The 12,109-nt window shown below is 36.7% G+C and overlaps 1 protein-coding gene across 3 annotated transcripts in view; it reads right to left on the bottom strand.

Moving 5' to 3' along the window:
- LDB2 (LIM domain binding 2) overlaps positions 1–12,109 on the bottom strand; it is a 548,527-nt gene that overhangs the window by 338,084 nt on the left and 198,334 nt on the right. For all 3 annotated transcript variants that reach the window (XM_073647144.1, XM_073647134.1, XM_073647155.1), the window contains exon 2: positions 9,444–9,546. In XM_073647144.1, coding sequence (XP_073503245.1) covers positions 9,444–9,546 — 103 coding nt within the window. The remainder of the gene's footprint in view (positions 1–9,443; positions 9,547–12,109) is intronic.

Below are 12,109 nucleotides of genomic sequence, written 5' to 3'. Positions count from 1 at the left end.
ATAGGTTCTTTTTTATTTAAGTGGTGAAAAAAAAAATCCAAAGTTTGCTTAAAAAAGACCCGTAGTGTCTCCATTTTTCGGGATCTGGGGCCGGGTGAGGGCTTATTTTTTGCGCGTCGAGCTGACGTTTTTATTGATACCATTTTGGGGTTATATCCAATGTTTTGATCGCTCGTTATTTCATTTTATTGCAATGTTGCGGCGACTAAAAAACTTAATTCTGGCGTTTAGAAGTTTTTTCTCTCGTTATGCCGTTTACCATTCGGATTAATTCTTTTTTTATATTGATAGTGGGTTTTTTTTTTAATTATTTTATTTTGAATGGGGCGAAAGCAGGGAGATTTAAACTTTTATATTTTTTACATTTTTTTATATTTTTAAAAACATTTTTTTAAACTTTTTGCTTGCTTCAATAGTCTCCAAAGGAGACTAGAAGCAGCAACTGTCAGATCGCCTCTGCTACATAGAGGTGATGAGCAGATCACCTCTATGTAGCAGAAATGCTCCTGTGCTATGAGCGCCAACCACTAGGTGGCGCTCATAGCGATCATTACATGACAACCACTGGGGTCTGCTGCAGACCCAGGGTTGTCATGCCCACCCATCAGTGACCCGCAATCCGGCGCGGCACTGTTAAATGCCGCTGTCAGAGATTGACCCGGGTGGGTCGCGATTCCACCTGTGGCTGTTGTGGGCACATGTCAGCTATAATAATCAGCTGACATGTGCTCGATTCAGTGCGGGCTCAGCGCCGGAGCCCTCACTGAACCGGGGATGATGGCCTGGGGCGTACTAATACGCCCGAGTCTTTAAAGAGGTTAAAGCAGGACTGAAATGAAAGGAGTGATCTGCTTAATTGTCAAAGCAACACCTTCCTTTCTTGTCTACATAAGTTGACTGAAGACAAGAAAGCCATCTCTTCCTGTCCCAGTGCAAACCACCGGAGTGACCAACACTGGAGCTTAAAGCGCACCTGTCAGCAGGGTTGCGTTCAGTAAACCACATAAAATGTCAGGTCGGGGACATTACACTGATTAAAATGATACCTTGGTTGATGAAATCCATCCTGTGGTTCCTTTTTAATCTTTATTTTCATTCCTGAGATAATGATATGCTCGTGCTCCTCTGCGGCCTTTGGGGAGGGACTGTATCTGGTGCTCTGCTTATGTATTCCACTCTATGGCTCCTGACAGGTCATTGTACCTTCAGTGACCGCCTACTATTTTAAATACTGCCTGTGTAATTGTAGTAGTCATCTAGAAATTTACATGTAGCAAAATTGCCCCCGCCGCCCACACATGTGCAGTAGCATCTCTCTTTTGCTGAGAGATGCTACTGCGCAAGCGTGGCTGGAGGTGCCATATTGCTGCAGACAATTATTTTTCCTTCAGCAAAATGGCGCCCGCGCTTGCGCAGTAGCACATATTGCTTGCCTATAGATGCTACTGCGCAAGAGCCGCTAACGGCGCCATTTTCTTGAAAGAAAAAGAAATTTGTCTGCAGCAATATGGCACCGCCGACTGCACTTGCGCAGTAGCATCTCTCAGCAAACAAGAGATGCTACTGTGCATGCGCGGGTGGCGGGGGTAATTTTGCTGCAGGCAAATTTCTTAATTTCTACTACAATTACACAGGCAGTATTTAAAATAGTAGGCAGTCACAGAAGGCACAGTGACCTGTCAGGAGCCATAGAGTGGAATACATAAGCAGAGCACCAGATAAAACCCCTCCCCAAAGGCCGCCCCGGAGCACGAGCATCTCATTATCTCAGGAATGAAAATAAAGATTAAAAAAGAACCACAGGACGGATTTCATCAACCAAGGTATCATTTTAATCAGTGTAATGTCGGCCAGTGACAGTGTATGGGGTTTACTGAACCCAACCCTGCTGACAGGTGTGCTTTAAGGGGTTAGCGTAGTGAGTGTACATTCTTATATAATTTTTAAGTTTCCATTTCTTCAGTAATTTTTTTTTAAGCTTGATAAGCCCTTTAAAGTGGACCTGTCATTTGCCATGCAAAAATTATTTTTTACCCTGTGTAAATGCTGTTGTTTTCCTGAATTTGACGTTGCTTTTCTTTTGTTTCTTTGCCTCTCCGTTCTTGAGATACGGCCGCGTCATCTCTGTCTGTAAATCTAGTCTTTTTATCCAACTTGTTGTGTTCCTCAAGATGACCCCATTCTGAAAAGTTGAGTATCACACCCATTTGGCTAAAAAAGACAGGGAAGAGGAGATTGTATCTCAGGAATGGAGAGGCGCATGAACAAAAGAAAAACAATGCATAAAAATTACATATTAATGGCATATGAAAGGTCATCTTTAAAGGGATTGTCAAGCTTAAAAGAAAAATTACCGAAGGAAGTGATTGTTAAAAATAATAAAAGTATCTAATTTTATTTACTAGTGTCATTTTTTTACTATTAAAAAAGTTACATATTTATCATTTATGGCAAGTGACAGGTTCTCTTTAACCTAATGTTACACCTTCATGCAGAGTCTCGCTATAGTAGCTAATGGAGACCCTATGTCTCTATACTATAGAATTGCAGGCACCTTGAGTGCCGCTATTTGTTGACTCTGTTCAGGACCATCTATTGGAAACATTTACTCATGGGGGAATTGTTCTAAATTGGGTTTCTATGTGACTGATAATTGACTCAGCCACCCCATAATTGGTACCAGGAAGCTTGGGTCAGTTGTAATTTTTCAACGGCAAAAAATAATTTTGGTAAAAATGTATCTGCTCGAGCTCAGGGATTTCTCCTCGACTGTGTATGGGAGTTTTGAGGTTCAAAATACACTAGACTACCAGTAAAGCTGATATTATAACTTTAGTCTCTTTCTACTCAAGATCACCAGGAATGTATACATTAAAGGGGCTGTCCACTTCCAAAAAATTACTTTTAGATGTAACCATTATATGTTTATGAAGAAATTTTATTTTCAAAGGTTGGTTCGACTGCTTCCATTCTGGTCCAGCTCTTTACACAGGAGAGAGTGTCCTGTGTTGGGACATTGTCGGAACTTGCTGTGAAGGGGGCTGGCTGACTGACTCAGTTTAATATCTAATCCATCCCACCTGTTGGTGGATCTAACTACTGAATTGAGACAATCCGCCAACCCGCTGCAAGCACAACTCTGATTAGGTTCTGTCCCAAGAAATACCTCCTGCATCTATCACAGGGCCGAAAGTGAAGCAGACAATTCGGGAGCCAAGGCTGATAGCTAAAGATAGAGGTACCCTTAAAAATAAAAGTATATAGGAAAGTTCTTTATAGACAATTTTTATACACATTTAAAATTCATTTTTTGATCCCTTCTCTGCCACAAACAACATTGTACTATAAACCCCTTCCTCATCCTAAATTATCATTGATGTTGGCTTTGACCTATTCAAAAATTAAACTGTCACAAAATCTTACATTACATCCATAACTACATTAGACGTTTTATCTGACTGATATTTTGTGGTAGCAAATTTGGCAACTAGGGATGAGTAAATTGATTAGAAGTAAATGGAATTTGACTTGAATGTCACCGAAAACTTAGTTTTCATCAGAATCAGAATTTTTGTCTATTTGCTCAAATCCAGTAAAACAGCGGGCCGATACTGGATACATAGGGCCAGAAAGGGTAAAAAAATATATATAATACTCACCTCTCATCAGCCTTCACCTATTCCTCCATGCAGCTCCCTTTAGTTCCAGTCACTCTTAAAGGGGTTTTCTCATGAACAAAGTACATTTTCATTAATAGATCTTGGAATAAAAATAAGTTCCACAATTGGACGTGTTAAAAAAATGTTCCTGTGCTGAGATAATCTTATAAATGCTCCCCTGCTGTGTACTGTGTAATGGCTGTGTGTGACCGTGCAGGGACATGGTCTGATCATACCACATCTCCTGGGCAGGGGAGGAAGCAAAAGAGTATACAGACATTACAGCAGGGGATCACAGCTGATTATTTTCTGAGGTTAAACATTTCACTGCCTGTTATAAAGGAATCACCTGTGATCCCCTGCTGTCCTGTCTGTAGACTCGTTTGCTTCCTCCCCTGTCCAGGAGATGTGGTATGATCAGACCATGTCCCTGCACGGTCACACACAGCCATTACACAGTACACAGCAGGGGAACATTTATAAGATTATCTCAGCACAGGAACATTTTTTTAAACACATCCAATTGTGGAACTTATTATTATTCAATGATCTATTGGATCAAATATTGATTAAAATTAACTTTCTTTGTGGGAAAACCCCTTAAAAGTCTCTACAGCCTTGAAGCCAGAGGGAGGTACACAGCGAGACACTGGAGAGCCAGGGAGAGGCGATTATTATGAATATGCTTTTAATCCTACATTTATTATGCTTTGGTTTCTGGTAAGATTCAAAGACATAATAAAAGGCAAAATTAGATGTGAATCGAATTTCCAGTCTGAATTTGAGTGAATTTACCAAATTTGAATTTTGGCAGATTTGCTCATCGCTCTCAGAGATGATGCCATTGAAAGAGGGTATATAATTAGGCACAAAAATATGTTTTCTGTCGAATTCATATGAAACCTAATGGAAAAATGAAATCAGGGTCACGTAGTAATAAAGCATGGCTCCATAGACTCTGCTATGGGTATAGTAATTAAGGTAAGTAAAGACCAAATTTTCTAGACAGTGAGGCTTAAGTCTAATATTGGTGCTCCTTTCAATCGCCCCTTCATCAAGGTACAGCTGTTCCTCCGGGAAGGTGCGGAAGGTGTTTGCCAGCATTGTTCTTCAGCTACTGGTGTTGTCACTGGCACGCCTGATGTTCTTACACTTCATAGATTAGTTTTATTAGTAAAATTCCTATAAAATAAGTCAAACATCATTAAACTAAGTATATTCATGGGAAATAAAGAACCTTAAAGCCACGTTTTATAATGAGAATATGAGAGGGACATCACGGCCTGTTAATTCTGGAATAATAAAAAAAAAGTAATTTAAAAGTGAATGGCATGTCTTGTTATAGTAACAGTAAATGTGCAAAACACATGTAATGTAAGACACAAAACACTTACACAAAATAAATGAAAGATAAAGGACCCTATTCATCATTGGAGGATTTTTTTCAATTTTCTTTCTTTTGCTTTGTAGTATTTGTTGGCGGTTTTTATTCTGAATTCTTCAAAATGGCACAAGTGGTTCATGAATTTGGCACAAAAAGCAAAAATGCTGTTAATTTTTTATCTTTAACCTTTTTTCCAACTTTTTAGCATAAAATGACACACATTCCACTAAAATGTCTCAAAAAATTGCCTAGAAAAATATCTATACATACATGAAGTCATCCAGGGGAAATAGTAGTACATTTCTGCAAAAATTTAGAGCAAAAAAAGTCACAATTTATGAATCAGCCAAAAACAAATCAAAAAACCCAAACCTTGCCCAAAATGACAAAAATAAAAAAATGAACACAAGTGAACACATATAAAATAGACTTTAAAGAAGACACAAATTAAAGGAATAATAAGGCACAATAAAAAAGGCACAAATGCATTAATGAATCTGCCCCAAATTGTCTAAATGTAAATTTTATTTTTTCAAAGAATAGTCGAGATTTAGTGGGCATTAAATATAGAATACATTATGGTTTGATCACTTGCTTGTCTCCTGAGGATGTCCGTATTTTCGGTCTGAGTGCAATCCAACAAAACATCAGATCGCACTCAGACCAATATTATTCTATGGGGCTGTGCACATGTCTGATATTTTCCTTGGACCGAGCCAGTACAAGGAAAAAAAAATCACAGCATATCTGAGTTGGATCCGATTATTGGATCGCGCTCTGTCAAGCAAGTCAATGAGTGTGTGAAAAAAATAGGACTGCAGTCGGATGACATCTGAGTGCAGTCCAATTTTCCTAGGTTGATAGAATAGAGAAGATAGAGATTTTTTGTTTCTCCATCTTCTCCTCATCTAAGAAAATTGGATCCCACTATGATCAAACTCTGGTCTGAGCGTGATTTGCATAATTGGACAGATTCTCTCAGATGAGAGAAAATACGCTGGTGTGACTCTTGCCTAAGGCCACGTTGACACATTCAGTATTTGGTCAGTATTTGTAAGCCGAAACCAGGAGTGGATGAAAAATACAGAAGTGGTGACGGGTTTCTATTATACTTTTCCACTCCTGGTTTTGGCTTACAAATACTGATGTAAAATACTGACCTAATACTGAGCGTGTGCACGCGGTCTAAATCTGAGAGTTTGGTTGATAGCAAAAACTCAGCTTGATTACCCCACTCTTCAGCTGGATTTTGTGAGGTCCAATTTCTTGTTACTTGTGAGTCTGAGTAAATTTATAGAGCTACTCTTGACCATAATGGATGCCTGTGTCTAAAATATAAAGGCACAATCTTGTAAAGCTCTAAAACAAAGAGGGTTGGGTTTTTTTTGTGACTGTTGAGGTATGTTCATACACAATGTTTCTGATGCATTTTTTTCTGCATAAAAATGCAGTTGATGGGCAGAAAACCGAAAGTTTTTTGTGTGGGTGTTTTTTATGCTTTTATTTTTGGTGCGTTTATTTTTCCCTTTTACTCTAAACACATCAGTAAAAACATTTAAAGAATTGCCGTGCTGCAAAAAAAAAAGAAGAAGAAAGAAAAGCACAGAAAGCCAAAACTTACGCATTGTGTGAACGAGATTTTAGAAATAATTTAGCTGTTACTGTAAAATGCTGCATTTCTATAGGGAAAATAATGGATGGAAAAACCGCTTCAAAAACACCATGTATGCACAAGCCCTAACAAGGTGATTATTTTTCTATTTTATAAATGACTTCTAGTATGTTTTATTAATTTTCATCATCTATGCATTTAATTCACGTTAGAATAGATTGCAATTAGTGATGAGCGCAAGTGCTCGTTACTCAAGTTTCCCAAGGGTGCTCGGTTATGCACCGAGTATTGCGACCAGTGATAGAGTGACCGACCGGAGGGAACCCCACTGATCCCTGGAACGGTGGTCTCAAGTCCTACATTTGAATGGCACTATATTCAAAGTCTACAGGTTTGGATAGATGATACTGTAAGAAACAATCTTGAAACAACCTCCTAAGAGATTCTTATATTTCTGAAGACAAAAAAGCTCTACATCACTATTCAAAAATACTGTAATCCTGGCAAACTCCATTAAAGTAAATGGCGTCTGTAAGGATTCAAAAACAGAGAAGAATCACTCAGTGCTCCGGTATACATGGAATTCATGATTGTAGTGTAAGTATTAAAAGGTATGAAACCTTGCGGTAACCTGGTATTCAGCTCACCCATGGACCGAGGATTTCCTCTGCACGGACGGTCTTGTAGTATAGCAAGGAACAATGAAGAGAAAAAGAAGGTACATCCAGCACTGGGTCCTCGTAAAAAATTCTTCTTTATTGCAAATCCATAAAAACTTCAGACATAAAGTAATCGCATACGCGTTTCAGACAGTTACGTCCTTAGTCATTGCATACATCCCAAGAACGGGAGGCCCATCTGAATAAATTGGTGTTCAAGCATGCCCATTCTCAATGGACCACGAGCGATAGCCGAGTGCAGTGCTTAGCTATCTCCAGCTGTCCTATTAGGAATGAATGGAGAGGAGGTGCACATGCTTGGCCTCCACTCCATTCTTCTCCATTCTGGCAAGGCTCTTCAGAGCTCCATTCTTGGAATTGGTTTAAGTCCTAGTGATTTGACCCCCAGCAATCAGGAATTTATCAGTTATCCCATTGTTAGGGGTTAACTTTTCAATTTGACAAAACCCCTTTACATTCTATTATTTGTATAATATGTTTACAATGGCTGTACCATTATCATCATGAACAGACTACTACAACCATATTATATTCATCGCAATTTAACATGAAATGTTAGGAATTGGAAAAGTTTGATATTTAGGTGAATCAAATTTTTCATAATTTTTGAGAAACCATCAGAGTATTGTGTGATTTTTGTTGGAGAGGATCATACTGGAAAGTGTGAAAAAAAATTATATATATATATATAACTACTTCTCTACAATACTCCATTCTTCTTATCTTTTGTTTCAAGAACACACAGAAATTCCTGACTGACTGACAAACTGGCAAAATGTCCCAATTACTGTTCTCCTTCATTTCTAGGTTTAGTGTAGCCTTAACAAAGTCCCATTAACTTTCTACTGAGTTGAAATACTGTTTCAGTATCTACCATATAGAAGGAAAGAACGTATTCTGCATAGGTGCACATAATAATCACTTTGCATACATAGTGGAAAATATCATGCTCATGTGAATCATTCCTATATTTGGCAAAAGGCCCGGAGAGTCACAATAAGTTCATTAATTTATAAAGCTCACTGTGTAGTATATGCGGCTATAAAATATATTTATTTACAAAATCTGCTACAGTGCAAAAGAAAATCTGTATTTCTACAACAGAATGTTGGCATTTCTCTATCAATTTAGTAAAACTGTTCTTTACAAGGTACATCTTGTTATTTTCCTACTTTGCATAATCAATAGGAAACACAAAAAAAGAAATATTCAGAGAAATAAATTTGGTTACACACAATACATATTCGATTATGGTAATTAGTTCACTTTTTCCAGTCTGTCTTTTTTTTCTGATTGCCTTTGAAAGTAGACTAAGTAGTAAAAAAAAATAAATATAAATAAAATAAATAAATATAAAATAAAATATAAATAAATACAATAAAAAATAAAAATGATAAGAAAAATCAAATATGCAATAAATATAAAATAAAATATTCAAATATATAAAAAATATAATAGAATAGTTATATACATGTTATATAACTATATATACTAGTAATTAGTATTCTAATATTCATGTAATAGACTTTTTTTAAATAATTAATTTAATTATTTTATATTACAGCTAGTATTTCTTTATGTAATTGTTCATTTCTGTCTGGAAATTCATGGTGTCCTTGTCCTCAGTTACTGAAGGTGCTGTGACAACCAGAACTTCCTATATGATGCAATAGCATGGGATGTACAACATACTTTCTCCAAGTGAGCGGATAAAAAACAAATATCACAGTTAATGATAATGATTGCACAGCTCAGCTCATATCACGTGTGAGCGAAATACACTCTCTTCTATGCCTTTTGAACTCCACACACAATTATAAAGCAGGAGATGATAGAGGAGAGGATAATTTGGGGGAGAGAATAATCACACTATTAATACAGCAGACAGACATGGTACAGTTTATATAAGATAAGTGCAGAGTGCTTCTTTAAGCTTACATTGGATAGTATACTGGCTATATTCTTTTACTGGTTTTAGTGTGTGACAAATTAATTTTTACACCCTTTTACGCCCCTATAATACTAGAAATATTGAGATTATATCCTCCACCATGACATACATACAAAATGATGGTGATTTTATGGAACAGAATATATATAAAACTTACTGTATCTCTTTGGTCCATCTTCTAAGCAAAATGACAATGTTAATGTTGCATCATCTTCAAAAAATTCTGTAGTAAAGGCATCCCACCAAAGATTGTCACTATCCTAGCAAAGAAAGAGGAATATGTATTATCACATAGATCCTCAAACGTTCTACAGCCATTTGTTAGTATCTTCTAGTAATATTCATCATTGTGACTTTTCGGTGTCATTACTATATTGTGGACAAATAATGGTGATCTTATGTTTAAAATGTCTGTTGACTTTAGGTGCAACTCCTTAAGAACTTCACGACACATAATAGTGTTCCGTATATAAAATTAAAAGGTTTCTCAGTACCATATTTTGTTCAGTTTTCAATGAACTGACAAAGTTTCCTAAAACTTCTATTTGCAAAACACTGCAACTAATATTGTACATTTGATATATTAATCCAGTGTTCCTTTATATAGAAAGTTACCGACAGTTAATCAGACATTGTAAATCTATAATAAACTAAGCAAATTAATTTTATTGTTCCTGGCCTGAATATCATGATCTCACAATGAAGAACCGACATCTTGAAATTATTTAAAATTGTATTTTGTGACATTGGCATTGACCATCGGTTATACCTAGCACATTAATCAAAGAAGTCCTATCTGGGTTTTCTATGGTCTTCAGGAACAGTTTCAACAAAAATGAATGTAAATCACAAAAACATCCCTCATGACTAGGAATAAGCGGATCCGTGGAAGTTCGGGTTTGTTGGGATTGACAGAACTTTAGTCTAAAGTTGGTCCTGGCACCAGTACTGTATTTGAACTTGAACCTTAACCCAAACCCCATAAATATCAATGGGGAACCGAACTTTAGAGATGGAAAATCTCTCTCTCTCTTTCCTCCCCGAACTCCTGAACTGTAAAATGGACTTCCAGAAGAAGTCCATGTTCAGAGTTCACTAGGTGTCTGTTACTAACCTCGAACTTTATAGTTTGGGTTCTCTCATCTCTACTTATGACTTTCATAACTCACTGTGATAACTCTTTGCAACCATAAGATTTTCATAGACAATAGTCTGCTCCACACACAGCGAGTGCCTGCAGATAACAGAAGCAACTGGAGGTAGCTCTGATCGCTGCTGTTCAAACCCTTAAATGTCGCTGTCTACCACTGACAAGAGTATTTACCGTAAGTGGCATAACATCAGAGGCATGCTGATTTGGGTGCTCATTGGCCCGCAACAAAACAATAGCATGGTGTTGATGGGTTAAAGTCAATGCACAAAATTGGGCAGCATGGAAGCTCAGTGGTTAGCACTATTGCTTTGCAGCGCTGGGGTCCTGGGTTCAAATCCCACCAAGGACAACATCTGCAAGGAGTTTGTATGTTCTCCCCATGTTTGCGTGGGTTTCCTCCAGGTTCTCCGTTTTTTTTCCACACTTCAAACACATACTGATAGGGAATGTAGATTATGAGCCCCAATGGGGACAGCGATGATGATGATGTCTGTAAAGCGCTGTGGTATTAATGACGCTATATAAGTAAACAAAATAAATATGTAAATGAATTGTTATGATCTATGGGCTGGACCCAGATCTACCGGACAATCTACGTCCAGAACTAATTTTAAATGAAAGGCGGCATTACCAGTGTGAGACAAGTACTGACTGGCCTCACCTACAAAATGCATGAAAAAGCAATCAAAACGCTGTATGCATCCCAAAATGGCATCTATAAAATCTACAGCTCCCCACTCAAAAAAAAGACAAGCCCTCACACCGCTCTACCAGTGGAAAAATATTTACAGGTTTACAAGTTGCAGATTTAAGAAAATTGCAACACAAACAAAAAAAAATATTTTCACTAATTTCAGAATTTATTTTTAATCACTACTAACTATACAAGTCTGATGTTACTTTAACTGTACTGACCTAAGGAATCATATTGATAGGTCATTTTTTTAAATTTTATATTGTACAACGAATACCATAAAAAAACAAAACCCATAAACAATGCCAGAACATTCTTTTCTTTTTTTTCCATTTTCCTATTTTGTTTTGTGTTTTTTTTAAACACATCTTATGATAAAATTAATGGTTTTATTCAAAATTACAACTCGTCCTGCACAATTTTTTTTTTAATTTGGTTATGTAGAGAAAGAAAAAAAAAGTTATGACTCATGGGAGAAGGAGAAGAAAAAACAAAACAAAATTATAACAATAAAAATTGGTCATGACTGGAAAAAGTTTAAAAGCGTAATTTAGGTAAAAAACAGAATATTTCAAAAATGGCAAAAAAGAAAGCTCACGCTGGTAAGCCGTTTCTGATTGCTTAGAGAATAAATGGAGCTTATTAAAATGAGAATTTCCAGTTACCAGCTACATCCATTATCAATAACAGGAATTATTATTTTTTTTTTATTATTATTTTACGTTTCTATTAGTACATAAAACACACAAATAACCTAATTAAACTTCTCACTTGTTACTTCTGACTTTTACTAGAAAAGGATAAAAGCAAAGGACTTTCTGTTTAAAAAAAAAAAGTGAGCACGAAATTGCTTTTTTGGCAAAGATTTCCAAAGTCCAACTTAGCGGAAAATTTAATTCAAAAGATCTGCTCAGCTAGAAATGCAGAAATCAGTTCTGGGGGAAAAAAAGTGCTTCTTTTTCTATGAGGAGCAAAA

The sequence above is a fragment of the Phyllobates terribilis genome, unplaced genomic scaffold (genome assembly GCF_046119375.1).
Source record: "Phyllobates terribilis strain yellow unplaced genomic scaffold, ASM4611937v1 Scaffold_1__5_contigs__length_1240528914, whole genome shotgun sequence".
In the NCBI taxonomy this organism is placed as follows: Eukaryota; Metazoa; Chordata; class Amphibia; order Anura; family Dendrobatidae; genus Phyllobates; species Phyllobates terribilis.
Note: the sequence above shows the minus strand (reverse complement) of the source record. Positions and strands in the feature narration are given on the sequence as shown.